The 22,953-nt window shown below is 38.6% G+C and overlaps 3 protein-coding genes across 5 annotated transcripts; 2 read left to right on the top strand and 1 right to left on the bottom strand.

Moving 5' to 3' along the window:
* The first annotated feature begins 5,527 nt into the window (after positions 1 to 5,527).
* LOC139953103 (uncharacterized) lies at positions 5,528 to 10,201 on the top strand. Of its 2 annotated transcripts, none has more exons than XM_071952515.1 (5): positions 5,528 to 5,615; positions 6,418 to 6,615; positions 7,958 to 8,080; positions 8,339 to 8,509; positions 9,448 to 10,201. In XM_071952515.1, the coding sequence occupies exons 2-5, from the start codon at positions 6,469 to 6,471 to the stop codon at positions 9,592 to 9,594; spliced, it is 588 nt and encodes a 195-aa protein (XP_071808616.1). In that variant the 5' UTR covers positions 5,528 to 5,615; positions 6,418 to 6,468; the 3' UTR covers positions 9,595 to 10,201. The 2 variants fall into 2 exon arrangements, with proteins under 2 accessions (XP_071808616.1, XP_071808615.1); XM_071952514.1 differs by having other exon boundaries at positions 5,547 to 5,619; positions 9,448 to 10,200.
* Positions 10,202 to 10,228: 27 nt separating this feature from the next.
* Positions 10,229 to 16,829, bottom strand: LOC139953102 (uncharacterized). The gene is made up of 3 exons (XM_071952513.1): positions 16,694 to 16,829; positions 15,435 to 15,542; positions 10,229 to 14,920 (listed from the first exon to the last, which is right to left on the bottom strand). The coding sequence occupies exons 1-3, from the start codon at positions 16,747 to 16,749 to the stop codon at positions 14,050 to 14,052; spliced, it is 1,035 nt and encodes a 344-aa protein (XP_071808614.1). The 5' UTR covers positions 16,750 to 16,829; the 3' UTR covers positions 10,229 to 14,049.
* A 142-nt stretch (positions 16,830 to 16,971) lies between these two features.
* On the top strand, positions 16,972 to 22,363 carry LOC139953261 (uncharacterized). 2 transcript variants are annotated; one of them, XM_071952733.1, is made up of 7 exons: positions 16,972 to 17,068; positions 18,464 to 18,669; positions 18,807 to 18,955; positions 19,887 to 19,946; positions 21,278 to 21,398; positions 21,776 to 21,922; positions 22,237 to 22,363. In XM_071952733.1, exons 2-7 carry the CDS (start codon positions 18,480 to 18,482, stop codon positions 22,254 to 22,256), a joined length of 687 nt encoding a protein of 228 aa, XP_071808834.1. In that variant the 5' UTR covers positions 16,972 to 17,068; positions 18,464 to 18,479; the 3' UTR covers positions 22,257 to 22,363. The 2 variants fall into 2 exon arrangements, with proteins under 2 accessions (XP_071808834.1, XP_071808835.1); XM_071952734.1 differs by lacking the exon at positions 16,972 to 17,068 and adding an exon at positions 17,980 to 18,132.
* The last annotated feature ends 590 nt before the right edge of the window (positions 22,364 to 22,953 follow it).

Below are 22,953 nucleotides of genomic sequence, written 5' to 3'. Positions count from 1 at the left end.
GGTTTACGTCACTTCATGTTGTAGACTTATTTTGCTCCAAGGTCCACACTTCGTATGTTGCGCGTTAAATCAAATTTACGACACGGGTGTTTTTGTCGACCCCGCATATCGAGAGCGTACGTTCTCCAGTGTTTATTGTATTTGGGGACGTCCTCGTTATTGTTTATACAATTATAAACCACGTTTTATGTCCTCGGCATTAAAAAAGAATCCAGATCCTTTGTTGTTGTTGTTTTAACTCCATAGTTTGAATGCATAAATCCAAAAACAAAACACACTAATTTCAGCTGGCCCCCTCACCATTGAAAGCTGTTGTATAGATGTCTAACCAATGTTTTGTATGGCCATTAAAGACAGTGGAAACTATTGGTAATATTGTCAAAGACCAGTCTTTTCTTAAATTCTAAATCTGAGGTCTCAAAATCAAATTCATGGAAAATTACTTTTTTTTCTTCTCCAAAACTACGTTACTTCAGAGGGAGCCGTTTCTCACAATGTGTTATACTACCAACCACTCTCCATTGCTTGTTACCAAGTACGTTTTTATGTTAATAAATATTTTGTGTAATTACCAATAATGTCCATAAGCCTTTAACTCAGAGTGTCAACCAGACTAAACAAAAAGGACATCATTCTGCGATGCACAGTACGTTTTGCATTTCCGTTTGCTGGTGACGCCACAGCAGTGTGTTAAAAAATATCTTCAAATCAAACGATGCTATAAAAGCAGGTGCTTCTTGCCCCGCAATGAGAAAAAAAATATCTTGCCTCGGGCTCCTTTAAAATTGAAGTTTCAAATCCACCGACGTTTACTCCTCCGTGGAAAATCACGCATGTTTTGTTCCGAAACAAAAGGTCCCCCTCTCGACCCTGCGATTGCGGGCCCTTTTTAGGAGCTGTTTTTGATTAATCAAAAATTCTAGTTTGCCGAATCGAATGTATTTACTTCCGCTATTTTGAGCCAGTTATCGTCCCGGAGACGGACTCTTAAAGACAGTGGACACTATTGGTAATTGTCAAAGACCAGTCTTTTCCCTTAGTATATCTCAACATATTTTGATGCATAAAATAACAAACGTGTGAAAGTTTGAACTGAACTGGTCGTTGAAGTTGCGAGAAAATAATAAAAGAAAAAACATTCTGTCTCAAGAAGTTGTCCGTGCTTTCAGATGCTTGATTTCGATACCTCAATTTCTAAATCAAATTCGTCGAAAATTACTTCTTTCTAGAAAACTACGTTATTCCAGAGGTAGCCGTTTCTCACAATGCTTTATACCACCAACCTCTCCCCATTACTCGTTACCAAGTAAGGTTTTCTGCTAATAATTATTTTGAGTAATTACCAATAGTGTCCACTGCCTTTAAAGTAAAGCTTGTCCAGAAGCAAAACCAGGAAGAGGTTATCATTTGATAAGTGTGTCTGAGATAACCAGGATTTCTATTCCGGTCGAGCGACTGATCGAGGGACGTTCTTAAAGGCATTGGACACTATAATATTGGTAATAACTCAAAATGATTGTTACATAAAAACTGACTTGGTAACAAGCAATGGAGAGCTGTTAATAGTATAAAACTTCGTGAGAAATGGCTCCCTCTGAAGTGACTTAGTTATTGAGAAGGAGGTAAATTCTCACTCAAGTGTTAAAGGAAGACGTTGCCTTGGATCGGTCGAGTTGGTCTTTGAAAAGCGTTCGTAACCGCTTTTTTATGAAATGCATATGGGTAGAAAGATGTTGTCAAAGTAGAATACAATAATCCACACAAACATGCCTCGAAATTGCACGGTTTTCCTTTTACCTCGTCGACTAACACGTCGGCCATTTATGGGAGTCAAATTTTTGGCTCCCATAATGGCCGACCGTGTTAGTTCACACAGTAAAAGGAAAACCACGCAATTTCGAGGCAAACTTGTGTGGATCATTGTATTCTACTTTTAAAACATCTTTCCAACCATATGCATTTTATAAAAAGGGTTACAAACGCTTTTTATAGACTAACTCGTCCGATCCAAGGCAACGTGTTCCTTTAAGAGACTTCAAGCCTGAAGCCCTTTATAAAGAATATGAAAACACACAAATTTGTGCAACAACGCGTCTTTCTTTCATTGCCACTTCGATGACCGATTGAGTAAAAATGTCCACAGATTTATTATTTCATGCATTATGTTTGATACACTGTGAGAAATGCTGACCTTTGACAAACGTGGTCGGTGCCTTCATGTTTACCCCCTCTCCAAAACCATTTCCCATCCATACTTTGCTTGGCTCATTTTTGTGTGAGGATTCTTCAAGGTGGTTTAGATAATAACGGCTCTCTTTTTTTGCTTTTTTTCTGTTTAGCAAAGTGACATTGTACCAAATAGTTTGTATTGGAAAGAAAGTATATAATGACAGATTAAATTAAGTTTACATATACAAAAGCAAAGAGGTTAAAAAGGGGTTTTAAGAAAAGAAAAAAGAAGATATTTCAGGATCTAAAATCAGTTATTGATTTGAATTATTGCTGACTTAGGCTTCCTATACTATGGCACAAACTAACCCTGGGTAAATACATCCACTTAATTTTCCGTTCTGTTTCATCCATTACCCCATCCTTTTTTTCTTGATTTGTCACTGTGATTTTATTGCCATGAGAATCAAACTGATCTGTCGATAACAATAGAGGGCGCTATGCGTCAATGATGTCGGGTGAAAACACAATCAGTCATATTTTTTGTACATAGGTGAAGTGGTTATTTTTGTAATTCTTGTTTTTTATTTTACTCTCAGCGGTAATTTGGCGCGATACAATCGGAATAATCATGATCGTTATCATACTGTGCTCCTTGTTTGTTTTTGGTGGTATGAATGTGTTCCAACAATTCCAGTGAAAAACCCTTGGGTATCTCAGCCCTCGGCCCTAGGTTTCCTCTAACAGTAGGAAGAGGCAGGAGATTGTTGACGACCGTTTTATTGAGCGAGCGTTATTTTCAGTCTAAAAAAAATTGTTTGAGTTGAATCGTATAGCTTCATTTCGCAGCAGTTCTGGATGTTTCAGCTATTTGGTATAATTGTCTTTTGAAATTGAAAACAAAATAACATTTATGAGGATTGTCCGACATAAATGTACGACCTAAAAGCGTTTATACTCTCATTTATAATCTCAAAAAAGGGAAGAATTTAGATTGCTCGCACAATTTTAAAAATATAAAGATCAAAAGTAACAGTTACAATATGCAGCCACAAAATATTGTGCACAAGAAACAATGCACAATGAGTTTTAAAAAATAAAGTCGTTATATGACCACCACACACTTTAGCCATGCAGACAAAAAACAAAAAAGTTTGAGAACAAGCACACATCTTTTAAAGACAGTGGCAATATTGGTAATAATTGTCAAAATCCAGTCTTCTCACTTGGTGTATCTCAACATTATGCATTAACAAACTAACCTTTGAAAATCTGAGCTCGATTGGTCGTCGGAGTTGCGAGGTAACTATGAAAGAAAAAACACCCTTGTCACACGAAGTTGTGTGCTTTCAGATGCTTGATTTCGAGACCTCAAAATTAATTCTAAACTTGAGGTCTCGAAATCAAATTCTTGGAAATTTACTTCTTTCTCGAAAACTACTTCCCTTCAGAGGGAGGGGTTTCTCACAATGTTTTATCCTATAAATCTCTCTCCATTACTCGTTACCAAGTGAGGTTTTATGCCGATAATTATTTTGAGTAATTACCAATAGTGTCCACTGCCTTTAAAGGAACACGTTGCCTTGGATCGGTCGAGTTGGTCTTTGAAAAGCATTTGTAACTGTTTTTTATAGAATGCATATGGGGAGAAAGATGTTGTAAAAGTAGAATACAATGATCCACACAAACATGCCTCGAAATTGCGGGGTTTTCCTTTTACCTCGTCGACTAACACGTCGGCCATTTATGGGGGTCAAAATTTTGACCCCCATAAATGGCCGACCATGTTAGTTCGCACAGTAGAAGGAAAACCACGCAATTTCGAGGCAAACTTGTGTGGATTATTGTATTCTACTTTTAAAACATCTTTCCAACCATGTGCATTTTATAAAAAACGGTTACAAACGCTTTTGTTTTGACCAACTCGTCCGATCCAAGGCAACGTGTTCCTTTAAATAATTATTGCATTGAAAAACGTAATACCCATAGGGGGAATGAGTGACAGAATAAATGACTTTAGAGCAGCATAAAATAATAACAATACGCGAGCAATCAGCAATCTTATCCTACCACTTCTCGGGGGGACCGGACAGTAGGGATAGTTAAAAACACTTATAATATTGGTCGTGGTCAAAGTGTTCTCGCTTGGTGTATCGGTGTCCGGTGTATCGCAACAATATACATAACATAAGAAATCGCCTGTAATTTGGTGGGTAGTCGTCCCAAGATACGACTTACGAGTGCCGTACCAGCTCCTAAGAGAATCCACCGACATCGACAGGTCTGAGGGAAAGAAACTTTTCAATCAATCCTAAAAATAGTTTACACATGCAACAGTCGTCAAGTCATTATGCCAGGGGCACACAGGTAGACCTAATCGAAGGGAGATCAGTGCAGCCCAATTAACGGCAGCGTTATGTATCAGTCGAAGGAAGGGGAGCCTTTATTGACGACGTTATTATTACCCTAATTCATGTTGTCCGCCGGGGCCTGATTTTATCGACCCCGCTACTGTTTCTTAATATCAAGAAGTACCCATGTATTCAACAGGACAGTGATCATGTTGTGTTGCTGCACAAGAATGCCAAAAGGGTGTCAAATTTCGAGATCTTGATAACGATTGACTATTTTGTTTTTCTTTCAGAAGGTGCGACCTCAAAATAATGGAGTGGAATAAAAGACTATCTTAGATCAGAGCTCTTCGCGCATTATAGTGTTACCCTTTGATCTAGTTTGCCTATTCAACAGTGTGACACTGCCCCGGTCTTCATGCGCTGCATGAGATGAGGTAGAAGGGGAGGAAACGGAAATTTTTGCATTTATTTTACTTTTTGGTCAAAAGTGTTGATGTTTTTTGACCGAAAAGGTATTTTATGAATGGGAATCACGTGTTGAATCATGTTGACTCGGTTTTCAACTCACGTGGTTTAACCCATGGTTATAAATTCTCGACTTCGTCTCGGTATGATCAAGAACCAGGCCTCGTTGCGATTAACCCCATAAGTTGAAAATCAATTCACCACACATTGATTCCCTTATTATATTTAACGTTGCGTTTTTTTGGAAAAATCTCCATCCAGTCTACTCTACGGATAATGTGGTACGTAGGGCCTTCGCGTAAAAATAATTATTTTCAATGTTTACATCATTTCAAACAACAGAGGGCGCCCTGCTAAAGTCAAGATTGTTGTATCCTCGTTCATTTAAATGCATTTAAATTGTATTTAATAATAATTTTATTTACTCAAATTATTAAAATTTTAATAAATAAAATAACAAAAACGAAACATAGGTTTTCGTTTTACTATAATTTATGTTAAAACGAACATTTTTTCAAAAACTGTAGAAGTATAATTTGCATATTCATCTTGTAAACAACAGCTTGGCAACACTATCCATGTGTGTGTGGCTAGTTCTCGTTTGTGAATTGGATTCGTGTAAAAAGTGTATGTAAGTACTCTATAAATTATCTCTTGTGTATTTCATGTATTTAGATTGGATTCAGCCTGAGAAGCTGTAGAATAGTTTATCGACAAAACAGGAATGTTGTGACTCGGATTTGTGAATGATAAAGGACAGAAGCGTCTCTTGTCTCTACGCTAACTAATAAACTAGGCCTAATTAAATAAACAAAAATAAAAAAAGGTAGGCCCCAGTTTTCGTCAAAAAGGTTAAGGTAAACAGAAATTGTCGTGGTTGTCCTTTGTCGGGTAAATTTAAGATTTCGGATCCAGAATCTATTTTGTGTTTATTTTAAATTGATATTTTCATCATGTTTAGTTCACTTTAAGTTTAATTTTAATAATTATTTTATCAAATGAAAAAGTGATGGCAGGTGCAGGGTCGGGTACAGAATGTGTTCCACATTATTTTGTTTTGAAAGCTTGACTGCTGTTTTATTTAAGGACTCTCAATGTGGTTTCAGATTCTTGATTTCGAGACCTCAAACAGCTCAACAGCTGTTAAGTTGTTATGCCAACAGTTATCTTTAGTAGTTACCAATTACATGTATGTCCAGGGGTCGATTTCACAAAGAGTTAGGACTAGTCCTAACTTAGGACTAGTCCTAGGAGATATACAAATTGCATGGAGAGTCCTAAGTTAGGACGAGTAACTGGTCCTAACTCGAGATAAGACTAGTCCTAACTCTTTGTGAAATCCACCCCAGTGCCTTTAAGTAAATAAAATGTTCTTAAATAAAAACACAGTTACCTAACTCTGTTCCAATACTTTTATCACTTTTCTCAGGTGACCTTCTAAGCCCTAGCTAGGAACAACAGATTGAGACTGAACGACAAAATGGACACAGAATATTTGAAGAGAAATCTGGGGAGCTGTTTGACCTCGGCATTGGCTGAGGTGGCAGAGAAACGACCTATGGATCCGATTGAATACATAGCGCAGTGGCTGTACAAGTTTAAGGAAAATGAATGCTACTATGCTGAGGTAGGTGTGATTTATTTTCAATAATTGAGGGGGACTGTTCTTTTTTAAGCATGAGTCAAACCGTTTAAAGGCAGTGCACACTATTGGTAAGTGTCAAAGACACAGCCTTCACAGTTGGTGTGTCTCAACATTATATGCATACAATAACAAACCTGTGAAAAATTGAGCTCAATCGGTCATGGAACTTGCGAGATAATAATGAAAAAAAAAAAAAAAACCTTGTTACACGAAGTTGTGTGCGTTTAGATGGTTGATTTCGAGACCTCAAGTTCTAGATCTGAGGTCTTGAAATCAAATTCGTGGAAAATTACTTCTTTCTTAAAAACTATGGCACTTCAGGGGGAGCCGTTTCTCACAATGTTTTATATCATCGACCTCTCCCCATTACTCGTCACCAATAAAGGTTTTATGCTAATAAATATTTTGAGTAATTACCAGTTGTCCACTGCCTTTAACACTTTAAAAAGAAACCAAAACCATTTATATTTGGGTAGATCAAAGAAAAAATAAGTGGTACTTGAACTTGCTACCTCAGATTAACCTATCAGTGCTCTACCAACTGAGCTACATCTAGCCGTATGTTGGCAGTGTTACTCTGATTGATTCCTCTGTCGCCACCTCCCACATTGTATCGTAATGACTTGGATGTAAAATCTCAGCGTGATTGTTGACGAACATTTTTCAAACCGCTCAGATTGATCTGAGATTAATTCTGTACCAAGAAACTTAGGTGTTTAGGTGAAAAAAATTGTGCCCCCCCTAAAAGTTTATCTTGGTTACACCGCTGAGTTACAGGTTGAATTGCTCTTGACTGCACACCCTCGAACAAAGTTACTGCCGATAAAGGGCTAGATTACTAATGGTAGAGTGCTGGCACATTATTATGAAAGTCAAAGGTTCAAGCCACACTCAAGTACATGTTGTTAATGTTCTTTCTTTGTTCAACCCCAAATATTAAAACATCTCCCCGCTCAAGTTTCCCTTTTGGTTTATAGACCTAGGCCCTAATGCATAGACGTCATCCAGCCACCATCTTAGAGGTAAAATGGTGATGAAACAATCAAGACGCACAGATTTGTACGCGCAGCACACAGGATTGGCTAATAAACAACCACCATTTGACCTCTAGGTGAGGGCACCCTACTGAAGAGATGCCATCTGCATAAAGTCTATTACTTGTATCAACAAATTTTTACAAATGAAACGGTACTCAGCATACCCAGTGTGCATGTAAAAGACTTAAACACGACTTACATGTACTAAATCTACTGTAATAATTGCTGCACTGTCAAGATTATTTGCAAACATGAAATAAATGAACATTATTTGTTTTGAATCTCAGGAGGAAGCCAGAGGTAAACAACTTGCCATCGAGAGAGTGGAGGCAGAGAAAGAAAAACAGCGTCAAGAAATTATGAGACAAGAAGCGGAGAAACTGGCTCAAGAAGAAGCTGAAGCAAGGAAGGTAAGATTGTCCAAGTCCAATTAAAGGCAGTGGACTCTAATTGGTGATTACTCAAAATATTTATTACCATAAAACCTTACCTGGTAACTAGTAATGGGGAGAAAGAGAAAATGCCTTGGTGCACTTGCCCTTTCAAAAGACGAAGCGACGCCTGGTACCTGAATCAACCATATCCCCCCTAATTGTTAAGTAATTATCAAAATTTCACCTTTGCCAAACTTTTGTTTACCAAAATGGTTTTGTTTTGTTGTCCTTTAGGCTGAGGAGCCTCCACCAGAAGTTCCCGTAGAAGAAGATAAGTCGGCAGTCTCCAAAGAGAGAAGCAATCTTCCTGGTGCGCCAAACCTTGAGACTGTTCCAGAGGGGGAGGAACAGCAGGAGGAAGAGCAGGTAGCCCCAGCCGAGGATGCTGAACAAACAGAAACAAAGGTGAGCATTATTATCTCTATAAAAATATTTGTGAAAACTTGGAAACGTTTCACTTGGAGCCTTTGTTTCGTTGACTCAGGATTATAAGATTGTTAGTGCAGTTTGTAAGGATTTTATTAAAATGCTTATTGCATATTTTGGAGCTCCTGGTAAGTGGGTTTATTGATCGAGAGTTGTCTTCAAAGTATTTGTTGTCAAAAGAAAAACACTTAATTTGGGTTTTGATTTGTTTCCATACGCACTTTCTACTGAACAACCTTTTGATTAATTCTGATTCTGCAGAAAGTTCCCTGAAAACAATATTTCTACTTGTATGTTCTAATGGTCAAATTTGCCATCTCCCAGATTGTGTGGAAATCTTTCTCCATGCAGTGGAATTTTCTTTGTGTGTGACTTTTTGCAGACTGGGACTAAAACAAAATAAACTTAGCCATGTTAAGAGCTCAAAATAAAGGAGTTGTTTATCTTTCACTTCCTAGATAACCGTTGATTTTAATTTTTTACTAAAGTATATAAAAAATTATGAATTATGATTACGCCAGAAATTAATGCCAAGGCTTGCAATAATATACTTGAAGAGAGATCGGGCCCCCAATTTCATAGAGCTGCCGCAGCCTAAGCACAAAGATTTCCTCGCCATGAAGTTTCTTCCTTGATAAAAACAGGAATGCCAACCAAATGTTATGTGATTTTAAGGACAACAGCTGAACACTAGTCCCGAGCAATATGCAACAAATGTAAATTCGGTTGGTAATCCTGTTTTGATCAAGGAATAATAAATTTCGCGCTAAGCAAATTTTTTGAGCTTAGCAGCTCCATGACATTGGGCCCAGGCATGTGGTTATTCACACTCGTGGGGAAGCTTTTAGGTGTGGGATGGTGAGGGGTTGCGATTCCAAAAATGTATGGTTTATCTGTCACATTGTTTCTTGATTCAGGAGGAGGATGAAGACAAAGATGAAGAGAAAGAGGAAGACAAAGAGGCAGACGGAGATAATGCTCAGGATGCCGACGCTGACGAGGCAACGGGAGATGGAGAGCAACAGGCAGCTGAGACCGAGCAAGACGCTGAGGAAGCAAGCTAGCAAGTTGTCTTGTCTATTGGGATAGGAGATGAAAGTAGCGGTTCAGATGGGGACTAGGATTTGTAAAAAGGATCAAGATGTTCACATGCCTTGAGTTAACCCACGGCACCCACAGCAATTACCGTGGTACCATGTGGTTTTGCTGTTGTGCCCTTTGCTAAGCTCGGTTGCAAATTCAAATGTTCCTCATCGAGTGCTTCTTAAAGGCACGGGACAATTTGGTAATTGTCAAAAACCAGTATTCTCACTTGGTGTATCCAAACATATATATGCATAGAATAACAAACCTTTGAAAGTTTGGGCTCAATTGGTCATTGAAGTTACAAGGAATAATGAAAGTAAAAACACCCTTGTTGCATAGGTTGTGTGCTTTCAGGTGCCCAACAAAAAGGTCTCAAGTCTTTTAATTTTTGAGTAATAAATTACCTCTTTCTCAAAAACTACATCGGGGGAGCCGTTTTTCCACAATGTTTTATAATATCGACAGCTCTCCATTGCTTGTACAGTAGTTACCAAGTCTCCATTCTCCTTAAAGGAACACGTTGCCTTGGATCGACGAGTTGGTCTATTAAAAGCGTTTGAAACCGTTTATTATGAAATGCATATGGTTAGAAAGATGTTTTAAAAGTAGAATATAATCATCCACACAAGTATCACTCAAAACTGCACGGTTTTCCTTTTACGTCGCGAACTATCACGGTCGGCCATTTATGGGAGTCAAAATTTTGACTCCCATAAATGGCTGACCGTGTTAGTCGACAGGGTAAACAGAAAACCACGCAATTTCGAGGCATATTTGTGTAGATCATTGTAATCTACTTTTACAATATCTTTCTAACCATACACGTTTTACAACAAACGGTAACAGAACGATTTTCAAAGACCAACTCGACCGATCCAAGGCAACGTGTTCCTTTAAGACCAATCAGAGTATACTGTTTGAAATGTCAAGACCACACCGCCTCTTTTCAGAGCCAACACTCCCACAAAAGAGATTTACACATTGTTGTACCCGCAAGTTTACTATTTATTTATTGTTTCTTCCTATTTATCCACACCATGCAAAGTTTCAAGCAATCTTTAGAGTCCGGTGCCTTTAAGGCCTGTGTTCAAGATATAATTAAAGGAACACGTTGCCTTGGATTGGACGAGTTGGTCTATAAAAAGCGTTTGTAACCGTTTGTTATAAAATGCATATGGTTGGAAAGATGTTTTAAAAGTAGAATTCAATGATCCACACAAATTTGCCTCGAAATTGCGTGGTTTTCCTTTTACTTTGCGAACTAACACGGTCGGCCATTTATGGGAGTCAAAAATTTGACTCCCATAAATGGCCGCCCGTGGTAGTCGACGAGGTAAAAGGAAAACCGTGCAATTTCGAGGCGTGTTTGTGTGGATCATTGTATTCTACTTTTACAACATCTTTCTACCCATATGCATTTTATTAAAAACGGTTACAAACGCTTTTCAAAGACCAACTCGACCGATCCAAGGCAACGTGTTCCTTTAAGAAGATCCAATTGTCCATCATCAGTGCACTTCCTCCTGACTGACGAACAAGTGCCTTCTCGGGAGTTGTAAATATTGTTATAAGAAACCATAAGTGTTTAAGATATTTGTACTAAAGCCAGTTATCAATGTTACTTCCCTGTTGACTTCTTTGTACATAATTAAGATTTTAATCGAGGTTGTTTAATTTTTTTTTATTTACCAACTTCATATAATTTTCCCCATTGGTTTATTCCTCATGATTCCCCAAAGCTGTCCTAAAGGCGATTTAGGGTGGTTCAAATTTCTGTGGTGTCCGTTTGTGCATAGCTGTGGCCAGAGATGTGAATGGTACCCGTTACAAAACATTGATGGACGCAACAATCTTGATGAAAATACAAAGACATTTCTTTCCTGTTTTTTTCGTCAAAAAGTGCCGGCATTCATGGAACTTTCAAACGAAAGGTGTTTTTTGTTGTATCTTTCCTGATAGTTTAATCTAAATAAGCTTTACATTAACAATAATGGAACAGTGACTTAAGTATTAAGTTTAAAACATCAAGAGAGAAAGATCGTTCAAAGTTAGGAACTAAAAAGAATGGTTCAGCAAAATGGTTGCTCTTTCTCTTTGCAGACACAGTGAACTCATGTTTGATGAATCTTATTTTGTTTGTTTTAATCTTTAATAGCAAATGTATAAAAACAGAAACTGCTTGGTAAATTGGGATGAAATAAAATATTCTGAGGAAAAGGTTAACTTTTGTCTATGTGTGGATGTTTTATTATTTCATTTAAAAACATATTTTACAATTAATTATTGATGTACATGTAATGGCTTTAGGAATGTAATAAAAAGGGAATCAATGTGTGATGAAGAGGTTTTCAACTAATGGTTTAATCCCAACGAGGCCTGGTTCTTGAAAAATTTACCGAGAGGAAGTCGAGGTAAATAAATCAAGAACCATGGCCTCGGCGGGTTTAAACCACTACCGGAATTGAAAATCGATTCAACACGCTACGATTCCCATTCATAAATACCGGTACCTTCTTGGTCAAAAAACATCAACACTTTTGGTAAAATAGTAAAATAAATGCAAACATTATAATTGTTCAATGATTTCTTTCAACACAACACCACTCCAGCTATGAAATGGTTAGGCCCTCCGCCGCCCTCGGGTAAACAACTCTTTATAAGGGAATGCTGTGCGTGTCGGGGGTATCGCGTGATGGGCACGACTGTCGTGGTCGTTGCAGAATGAAGAAACTGCCTTATATGAACAGGTGCAAGTTTGTGTGTCACGCCTATGTTTCAACACTTTTTACTGGTCATAAACAAAGGTTTATACACACCCACGTGACACGCTCTCCACCGAAACTGTCCGAGTTATTTATGAATGTCTTTTCATGAACGTAAAGTAAACACAAATTCAGTGAAGGGTTTCCCTTGTGCAGCAGAGCAAAATGCTACACAAATTGTATCAGTTGCATGCTACTCAAAGATCATCATCTGCTACTCAATGTTGGAATTCAATCTGCACATAATCTGTTCAGTCTAAGTACTTTGCTATGCAAAATTACTGGATGTAATCGTTCCCTGAAATTTCCAAACAAACCAATTCATATTCATCCGATATTTTACGGAGGCACCAAAACGGATTTCCTCCATGCGCCCTGTCTTTAGCCTTGGTGCCCTTGAAATGCTCAAGGAGAAATTTAAAATTTCCTCACAGGGTGCCCTTTAAAGGGAAGGTACACGTTTGGTAATTGTCCAAGACGAGTCTTTTCACTTTGTGTATCCCATCATGTGCAGAAAATAACAAGCCTGTGAAAATTTGGGCGCAATCGGTAATAGAAGTTGCGATAAAAAAATGAAAGAAAAAACACCCTTGTTGGACGAATTTGTGTGCTTTCAAATAGGAAGACTTCTACTTAGAAGTCTTTTATTATTTTAGTGAGAAATTACCTCTTTCCCAAAAACTACGTTACTTCAGAGGGAGTCGTTTTCCCACAATGTCTTATACTATCAACAGCTCTCCAATGCTCGTTACCAAGTCAGTTTTTAAGTTAATATTTGTTTTGAGTAATTACCAAACGTGTACCTTCCCTATAACAAAGGAGAAAATGTCTTGGTGCCCTTGCCCTTTAAATACACTGGACACTATTGGTAATTGTCAATAGACCAGTCTTCTCACTTAGTGTATCTCAACATTATGCATACAAAAAAAAAAACTGTGAAAATTTGAGCTTTTGTCGTCGAAGTTGCAAGATAATAATGAAAGAAAAAAACACCCTTGTCACCCGAAGTTGTGTGCTTCCAAATGCTTGATTTTGAGACCTCAAAATCCAAGTCTGTGGTCTCAAAATCAAATTCGATGGAAATTACTTCTTTCTCGAAAACTACGTAACTTCAGAGGGAGCCGTTTCTCACAATGTTTTATAGTATCAAATTCAACAGCTCTCCAGTTTTTGTGACATTGTTTTACTCATTTCTCAGAAACTACAGCACCTCAGTAAGTAATATTTCAAGGGAAGCTTTCTCTGGTAATTCGCAAATCTGGTGATCCCCAGTCAACTCGTTCCCAAGTCAACTAGGTCCTAAATCAACTCAGTCCCAAGTCAACTCAGTCCCAAGTCATCTCAGTCCCAAGTCAACTCGTTCCCAAGTCAACTAGGTCCTAAATCAACTCAGTCCCAAGTCATCTCAGTCCCAAGTCAACTCGTTCCCAAGTCAACTAGGTCCTAAATCAACTCAGTCCCAAGTCAACTCAGTCCCAAGTCATCTCAGTCCCAAGTCAACTCGTTCCCAAGTCAACTAGGTCCTAAATCAACTCAGTCCCAAGTCAACTCAGTCCCAAGTCAACTCAGTCCCAAGTCAACTCAGTCCAAAGTCAACTAGGTCCTAAGTCAACTCAGTCCCAAGTTAGCTCGATACCCAGTCAACTCGACCCAAATCATCTAGGTCCCAAGTCAACTCGGCCCTAACGAGAAATCATATGCAAATGTTTGGTGACTTTTAAGCTCATTAGCAAGAAATGGGAGAAGAGTTGAAATTATGTTTGAAACGACTGACGTACTGACACAGAACCTGAATGCTAGATCTTCATCAACAAGGTTTAGACGAAGTTTCATGAGTGTCAGTAAGAGTTCATCCTTCATTGAAAGTGCTCTCTCCGCAGCACCTGTTTTTTGCCAGCATTTTGTATTATGCGATGTGCTTCTGCTGTAATAATGCAGTCTTCCCATTTTTAATTTGACATGGTCGAAAACACACATAAACGCTTCATACGACTGCAATCCTGTGTACAGCTTCATCAAACGTTCGTTATTCTTGATGTCATCAATACTAAAGCACTTTGACTTTGAACCGCTATGCTTTTGTGATGTCATCTTGGTTCTTCTTTGTTTCTCTTTCAAGTGTTCAAGTTCCCTTTGTAACTCTGCGTTTTTACGTCTCAACTTTTGAAGGGCTGATTCACAGTCAGCACATGGGCCTTGAACTAGACCTGTCCTTTGACATGATTGACCACCATCACTACTGACATGACTGACATACATACTATGATCATGTTGGAAGCCAGCTTTACACATCCCTAGCGGAGAAGGTTTTGCGTTCACATTGCCGGATTCGCCGCAAGGATCCGTCCTTGGGGGTGCAGAATTGAGCGATGGGTTTTTTCTTATCTTGGATGAGGGACGTCTAGCATGTCTAGTAGACCTAGTGGTAGTGGTGTTACAACCTCTGAGGTATTCTGTTGGGTGTTGTTCGCATAGTCGGGGTTGCCCATACTTGAAGTGATTACTGCAAACTACAGTGTTTTTATTTACTTTGAAGTCTTGTCTGTTATAAAAAAGAGAAATAAGGAAACCAAATGTGAAAAAGTTACACTTAAAACACTGCTATGTAAACATACCTACTGCACATAGTGATTTTTACAATTGTGGCCCGCACTGCCTAAAGGTTAAGAATACCCGATTCAAGCTCTGGTGTTTCTGATCAGCAGAGTGTAGGTTCCAGTCCCGGTCGTGACACTTGCGTCCTTTAAAAGCAAGACATTATCATATTAACCACGATTGCTTCATAAAGTTCAGGAGGTACATGTAGTGCTTTCTGCTCTACCAGCCAGCCTTCTGATGGATGATACCCCAGCCAACATACATCCGAATGGACTGTAAAGGGGATTTGTTTCAGCCCTAGGAGTAGCTGGCAACGGCTCCTAGAACAAAATGTTGATTTGTAGCCACGCCTTTAAGCTTTGTGTTTGGCAACTTGCATAAAACGAATATAAACAAAACTTTAAAGGAAAAATAATTAAACATTTTCATAATACATTTTGACTTTCAAATCAGCCTACCTCTTGATAAGTCTTGTCCACTTTGAATAAAACTGAAGCTTACATCTATAAAACTTGACTCGATCAGTCTGACCCATATGTTGATACACGTGGGGCATCACCTTCATCCTGAAATATGAAAATGAAATAAGGGTCACCAATTGGGCAACTCCTAGGCTTGAAGTTTCAGGGAAAATCTGGTGTGCAGGTTTAAACTTGCCTGCAAAATTTACAACAGACCATCAAGTTTGCGCGAGGATTGCTCTCATTATGTCTAGACGTCTACGTCCACCATTACTTCTAGAAACGAGGCTCCCCCGTGATACGTAATTTTGGGCCCCCTCAAGGCTGTAAGTTTTCAAAATCATTGTTGATGGGTGAACATTTATGATCTTTTGGCACAAAAACTTCAATTTCCTTTGCAAGTACTAACTGTAACCAAAACTTTCCCCATACATACACTCAAGTCAAATATAAACATTCATAATGCTTGTACCGGTATTCAAGTATTGCCTTTTTGTTGAGTTAAATTAAGAAACGTCTTCAAAAAATTTTAATTTTCTACTCGGTACTTGCACTGTTTTCCTCTCACACCACACGTTTTTTGACTTCTCAATGTGTTCAACGCTTTGTATTGGTCACCAAGCACTGTAACAGCGGGTACCAGTACAGGGAACAGTGGATTGACGACCTGCTGAGTCACGGCCAAGTTGGACTAAATCGTTCTGTAAGGGGGGGGGGGGGGGAGACATTATGTCAAGTTTCAGGGGGCATCTTCACTAGGGGGCGACACTGTCAGGGTTTTTTTTTTCAGGGGGCGACTTTGCTAGGGCTAGGCCAGGGCGAAAGTCTGCCAGGGCAGGGTAGGGGGGGGGGGCGAGCCGGTCAGGGGGCGTTTTTGTTTGCTGGGGAAACTTTCACTTTGTTGCTTTATTAAATTATATCAATCATACACCAAGACAAGAGACGAAGTCAGGACTTCTGCATGTGAGTGAGTGTAGTGTGGTGGTGTGAACCGTCACACCACGGAGAATACACAACACAGGAGGACACACTCACACACACAGTCACAGAGCAGAGTGACAGATAAAAAAAAAGGAAAGACTCATTGAATTGAATCGAATTGAATTGAATCATGAAAGAGCACAGCACAATTTTGGAATTTGTTTTTCTTTTCTTTCTATTTCTGGTTTAATTCTCCATCTCCATTGGTTCAGTCAGCAAAATATCCTGCCGGATACATCTACGCTAACTTGAATATTTGTTATATAATTACTAACCTTTCTGGATAACGACGGTCGTTTGAGCAGCCATACACGGCACATTGATGTGACATTTTGGCGACAAAACTTCAGCTGTTTTACAAAATCGTATCGCCGCTCGATCTTCGGAGATCGACCGAACACTTGGAGAGATAACTGGGGGAGTGCGCCACCGCGCGGCTCGACCTTCCCTGTTCGCTAACAATCCCAGGATGCATTGTGTGGTCATATTTTTTGCGAAAAGATCCTTGAAATAGCGCCACCATGAGTTGAAGAAAGAAAAGTAGCCTGGTTGCCCTTCCACAATATGTATCACTAAAAGCCTAGTAGAGTCGGGGTACAGTACATCTACTACAACACGTGTGGTTTGGTCTTTCTCCAACGCGTGGATCGGTATGTGAAATTTAACAAACAAAACGTTTTGCTTTATTTTCAGGAAAATAATTACTGCCACAATCCTATTAATGATTGATGACATGCCTTGTGTTTTCCTCTTTTATGTGGCCATAACAAATATTGTGTCTATTAATTATTATTGGCGTTATTTTTGTGTCAGTTGTTGCTATTTTGAACATGTAGATGTAATTGATTGTTGTTGATTGAATGAACATGAATGCATGATGAAGGGGGGGGGGGGGGGTCGCACTAAATACTGTAAGACATCCTGCGTTACAATACTGACAACTCACGACCCCTCACGACAACTCATGACAACAATTTTTAAATGCACTATTTAACATAAGTCAACTGTTAAAAATATGCACAAGAAGACTACAAAAGAGTCATAATATAGTACTCAGTCATATGCACCCAAATCCCAAATCATTTTCAAACTGTTGAAAAAATTGTATTTTTAATTGTAAAAAAAAGTGTTACCCGAATTTAGTAACGAACGGTAATATCCGCTATGTTGTCTTTCGACGCACTTGGACGATTCTATTATACCGCAGGGGTGATACAATATGCAAGATGATTATTTACTTTTTTTTTTAAATGTATTTCATGGAGTTTAATTAAAACAATATTATATTTAACTTTCCCCTTTAAACTTCGAATTCCAGAGTGGCGGCTTAGTTACTAACAAGAAAGAAAAAATCAGCAGCTAAAACCAAAGCGAAAAAATAAAATCAGCCCTCGGAAAATTACCTCGCCCCCTGCGGTGATGAAGGCATCGAATTTGAATATATACCCAGAAAGATCGCCGTGCACACACACACTCATCCTGTTTCAACCCGTCAACCATACGGACTGAGTTGACTTGGGACCGACTTGACTTGGTTGGGACCGACTTGACATGGGACCGAGTTGACATGGGACCGAGTTGACTCATTGTCATACATTGTCATAAAGACATAAGCAATGCTCATACGAACACTAATTGATCAACTCGTCACTCGTTAGCCCACCATCTCGAACACAAACCAACTCCAAGTCGTACACACACACACTCGGGAAAGGTTTCAGTATCACGCCACCACTTTCAAAATCAATTATTCGAAAAGAAATAATATTTTCTACAGCTCAATTTGAATTTTGATGTTGAGATAGGCGTATGCCTATCCCTTTCCCTTTGTGCATGTTTTGTAAAATGAGTGAAAAAGACACTCTCACTATTTATTAACTAAACACTTCAAAAATTAAGGCATTCCATCCACACATTGCGCATTTTTTAGGCCGGTGTGATGTGTCTTTTTACATTTTTTGTCGGCTCAACTATACAGATATAGATACAGAACAATGAAGTTTTGATCAGCTTTATCATAACGCAAAATAACTATTTTCCCACAGATTAAATACAGCAGAGATGAGCTACAGAGGTGGCGGAGGTGGAGGCAGTTGGAGAGGAGGAGGAGGAGGTAACCGGGGAGGGAATGGATACCGGGGAGGTGGCGGTGGTCGTGGAGGGGGTGGGGGTTTCCGAGGGGGGCGTGGTGGCCGAGGAGGAGGAAGAGGGGGATTTGGACAAAGCTACGGACCACCAGATGAAGTTGTTGGTAAGTAAAATATTCAGTCAGGTTTTTGAGTTGCATCATTTCAATATACCTTTAAACTTGTGTCCCAAGTTTCTGATTTTTTTTGTTAAAAATGACTCTCACCCCTGGTTTTATAATCCATTGTCTGTTTCTTGTAGAAATTGGTGAATACGTGCACCCCTGTCAGGATGACATGGTGGTGAAGGGAACTAACGATAAGATCCCATACTTCAACGCACCAATCTTCCTTCAAAATAAAGAACAGATCGGCAAGGTGGATGAGATCTTCGGCCATCTAACGGAATACGTATCCTTTTATAAGTGTGTATTGTGTTGTCATTTTGCTTTGAGTAAGACATGTTCGCATTGGACTTATTTTGGGTAAACTAACTGACCAAATGGGTTACTTAACCATTTTAAGTCCAGTGCGAACAGCCAAGGAAGTTTCCCTCCCAGTTAACTTACAATGTACCTGACTTGAATGGGTAGTTTAACCGACCCACGTCTGCCCAGTTAAATTGACCAGGCATTGATTTCACAAAGAGTTAGAGAGCTAGATAGTAAGAATGCAAGCCGGTCTTAACTTGTCCTAACTCGAGATAAGACTAGTTTTAACTCTTTGTGAAATCCACCCCAGGTCAGTTTAACCGAGCTGAAAAGTCCAGTTTAATTACAATCTGGATAACAGTTGTCCAAGTACAAAAAAGCCACATCTGGCCCACATAGCCTTGAGTGTATTCGGAAGGAAGCTCGGTTGCACTCATTGCATTTATCACCATCATGTACCCCTGTCAAAGGTCACTGCGATATTGCCCTCATGTGTTTGTAAGTACGTAAGTTAGTTTCACCAGTCATTTCAGATAGTTTACCCATGTCAGAGATCCAAGTGCCTACGCTGATGAGTTTCACCTATTGGAACGGTAAAAAATGAATCCAATGGGAACATGAATTAAGACTGAAAGTTTCAAAACGTCAGGCATGACTTCTTTCATTCATCTCATACTTTTAGTTGCTTTTCACTTTGCATGAGCTAATCATTATTTTCTCTTTTAAAATATTGAACTTTTTGTTGGATTTATAGAAAACTACTTTTTTGATCAAAGTAAAGTTCCCCTGCGTACAAGTTCAATAACACAAAGACCCTTGGGTAAAACACTTCACTTCCTTCAAGGCTGCATCTAAGTCAATGAAACTGTGTATCGATTCTGTCAATTGTCATCCTTAACTTGTAATTGTAGTATTTTTCTGTCAAGATGTCGGACAACATGAAAGTGTCTTCCTTCAATAAAGACCAAAAGGTGAATTTTACTTGAAGGCACTGGACACCTTTGGTAGTTGTCAAAGACCAGTATTTTCACTTGGTATAATAACCACGTATTATACATGTATGCACACAATAACAAATCTCTGAAAATTTGGGCTCAATTGGTCATCAAAGTTACAAGAAATTAATGTAAGAAAAAAAAAGACTTGTTGCTCAAATTTGTGTGCTTTCAGATGACTGAGAAGGGCTTCAGCAGTCCTGATCTCTTTCTCAGATTCAAATAACTCTAGGTATTTTAGTGAGAATTTCTGACTAAGACATGTAAGAAGGGCTTCAGCAGTACTGATCTCTTTCTGAGACTCAAATAACTATTTTAGTGAGAATTTGCCTCTTTCTCAAAAATTACGTTATTTCAGATGGAGTGGTTTCTCACAGTGTTTTATACTATCAACAGCTCTGTGTTTCTGGTTGCCAAATAAGTCTTTATGCCATATATATTTTGTTAGTAATTTTGAGTAGTTGAGTTGTTGGCAGACTACTTTTAAAGGGAAGGTATATGTGTGCATTTGGTAATCATTCTTAGAACAACTGGCAATAAAAGCTTAATTGGTTAGAAGTACAGCAGCTTTCAATAAAATAAAGCAATTTGAGAATAATTTCACTTTGAAGATTGTGGTTATGGAAACATTAAAGTTTTTTATCCCCATAAATTTGAATCTGAGAAGCGTTACTGACAATAATGTTTCTCAAATTGTGTTGTAATTTTACGGATTATTCTTCCTGAGTGGACATAATCACTCTTGATTGTCAGCGATTTCTCAAAAAACCTGACCACCTTTTGAAATGAAATTTTCACCAGTTAATTTGATTCTATCAACTTAAATTTAGATAGGATTAAAGGATTTGGGTACTTTTTGTAACACAAAACACAATGTCCACAGATTTGCATTAAACTTACACCGTTTGAAGATAATAATAGTTGACAGCATACCTTAAAATATTAGTTGTGGCTGAGGTGCTGCAGTTTTTGAGAAATTAGTAAAACATTGAAATGAAAATACTTTTATAAAGGCAAAAATAATTTTCGTCTCATGATCACTGAGACGAAAATTATTTTCATGACATTGTAATACTCATTTCTAAAAAACTACAGCACCTCAGCAAGTAATATTTTCAGGGAAGCTTTCTGCTATCATTATCTTCAAACTATGCAAGTTTAGTGTAATTCTGTGGATATTGTGTTTTTTTGTTCTACAAAAAGTACATAGACCCTATAAAACAGTCCAACGGTTAAAACATTTTGTTTTATCCATCTCCACATTTTGTTTTAATTCCTTGTCTATTTGTCTTTGTTTCTTCTGATAGTTTTTCATCGATCCGATGAAGCTTCTCCCCTTACAGCGCTTCCTTCCTAAGGCTCCTGGCTCCGTTTCAAAGAGAGGGGGTAGAGGAGGGCGAGGTGGGGGCGGATTCCGCGGAGGAAGAGGTCAGTGTGAGAGTTTATTATGTGAAAGTTATTTTAGTTTGAACAAATAAAATTTACTGAAGAAGGGTTTGAACCCAACAACCTCTTGATTAATGTGCTGACGCTTTACCAATTGGGCTATCTAGGCCTGTGTTGACGTCTCCAAATGTTGTCAATGCCTTTGTTTCAAGGTGGCTTCTGACTGGCACTTAGTGAGACCACAAACAAAGGGCTAGTTAGCTCAGTGGGTAGAGCAAGTGTCCCGACCGGGATTCTGACCAGCACACTGCTGAACGAAAACCCCAGAGCTTGAGTCAGGAGCTCGTATCCGCTCAGCCATGACACGTCTTTTCTAACTGAATCATTAAAGTAAAGTTCTGTTGATCGTTTCTTCCAAGGAGGAAGAGGTGGCGGAGGTGGTTTCCGAGGACGAGGAGGTGGCGGAGGAGGTTTCCGAGGTCGAGGAGGGGGTGGTGGTGGCTTCCGTGGAGGTGCTGGTGGTAGCTTCCGTGGAGGTGCTGGAGGAAGAGGAGGCTTCAGTAGAGGTAAGTTTGGTTTAATCCGAGCAAGCATTACGTGTATATACACGTTTGGTAATTGTCAAAGACCAGTATTCTCACTTGGTGTATCCCAAGAAGTGCGTAAAATAACAAACCTGTGAAAATTTGAGTCAACAATTTCACAGCTTTGTTATTTTATTCAATATGTTGAGATAAACCAAGTGAGAACACTGGTCTTTGACAATACACCCTTGAGGTGTCCAGTGCCTTCATGCACTCTTTCTTCCCCCAAATATATATATTTTTTTTATTTGTTCTAAATTATAAAACCACCATTTTGATTTCATTTTTATTTCCAGGATTCCGCGGTGGAAGATGACGAGTGTGACTGGCAACTATTAGAGCTGAATCAAAAATTTCTTCTTTTTTTCTTTTATTCTGCTGTAAATATTTAACAACTTTTGATAATAAAAGTTTGACATTATTATTGACAAATAAAAAAACCCAGACCATCCTTGACAACATACCTAAGCAACATCACAACCCATTTTCAGATGGTGGACACATTTTAGTTTGCAACGGTTTTGACTTTGTGAGGGTGTGTGATCAAAATTGACATGATGCAAAACAAGTAAAACAAATTAAACATTTTTTTTTCATTGTTGTTTTCATCTATTTGGTAATTAATACAAGAAAACAACTTATATGCAGTCTAAATAAGAAAAAAACGATTGTGATGTAATAATACAGTAAATTGCACTTTTTGGGTTTGGGTATGGCCGTATCCAAATTGGCAGAAACGGCTATGGATGCTGTTAAGAGTGTTGTTGAGGATGTCCTACACTTAAAGGCAGTGCATGGACACTATTGGTAACTACTCAAAATAATTATTAGCATAAAACCTTACTTGGAGACGAGTCGAGGGGAGAGGTTGATGGTATAAAACATTGTGAGAAACGGCTCCCTCTGAAATGACATAGTTATCAAGAAAGAAGTAATTTTCCACGAATTTGATTTCGAGACCTCAGATTTAGAATTCAAGGTCTCGAAATCAACCATCTAAAAGCAAACAACTT

The sequence above is a fragment of the Asterias amurensis genome, chromosome 21 (genome assembly GCF_032118995.1).
Source record: "Asterias amurensis chromosome 21, ASM3211899v1".
Taxonomy (NCBI): domain Eukaryota; kingdom Metazoa; phylum Echinodermata; class Asteroidea; order Forcipulatida; family Asteriidae; genus Asterias; species Asterias amurensis.
This window is presented reverse-complemented; position numbering and strand designations above follow the sequence as displayed.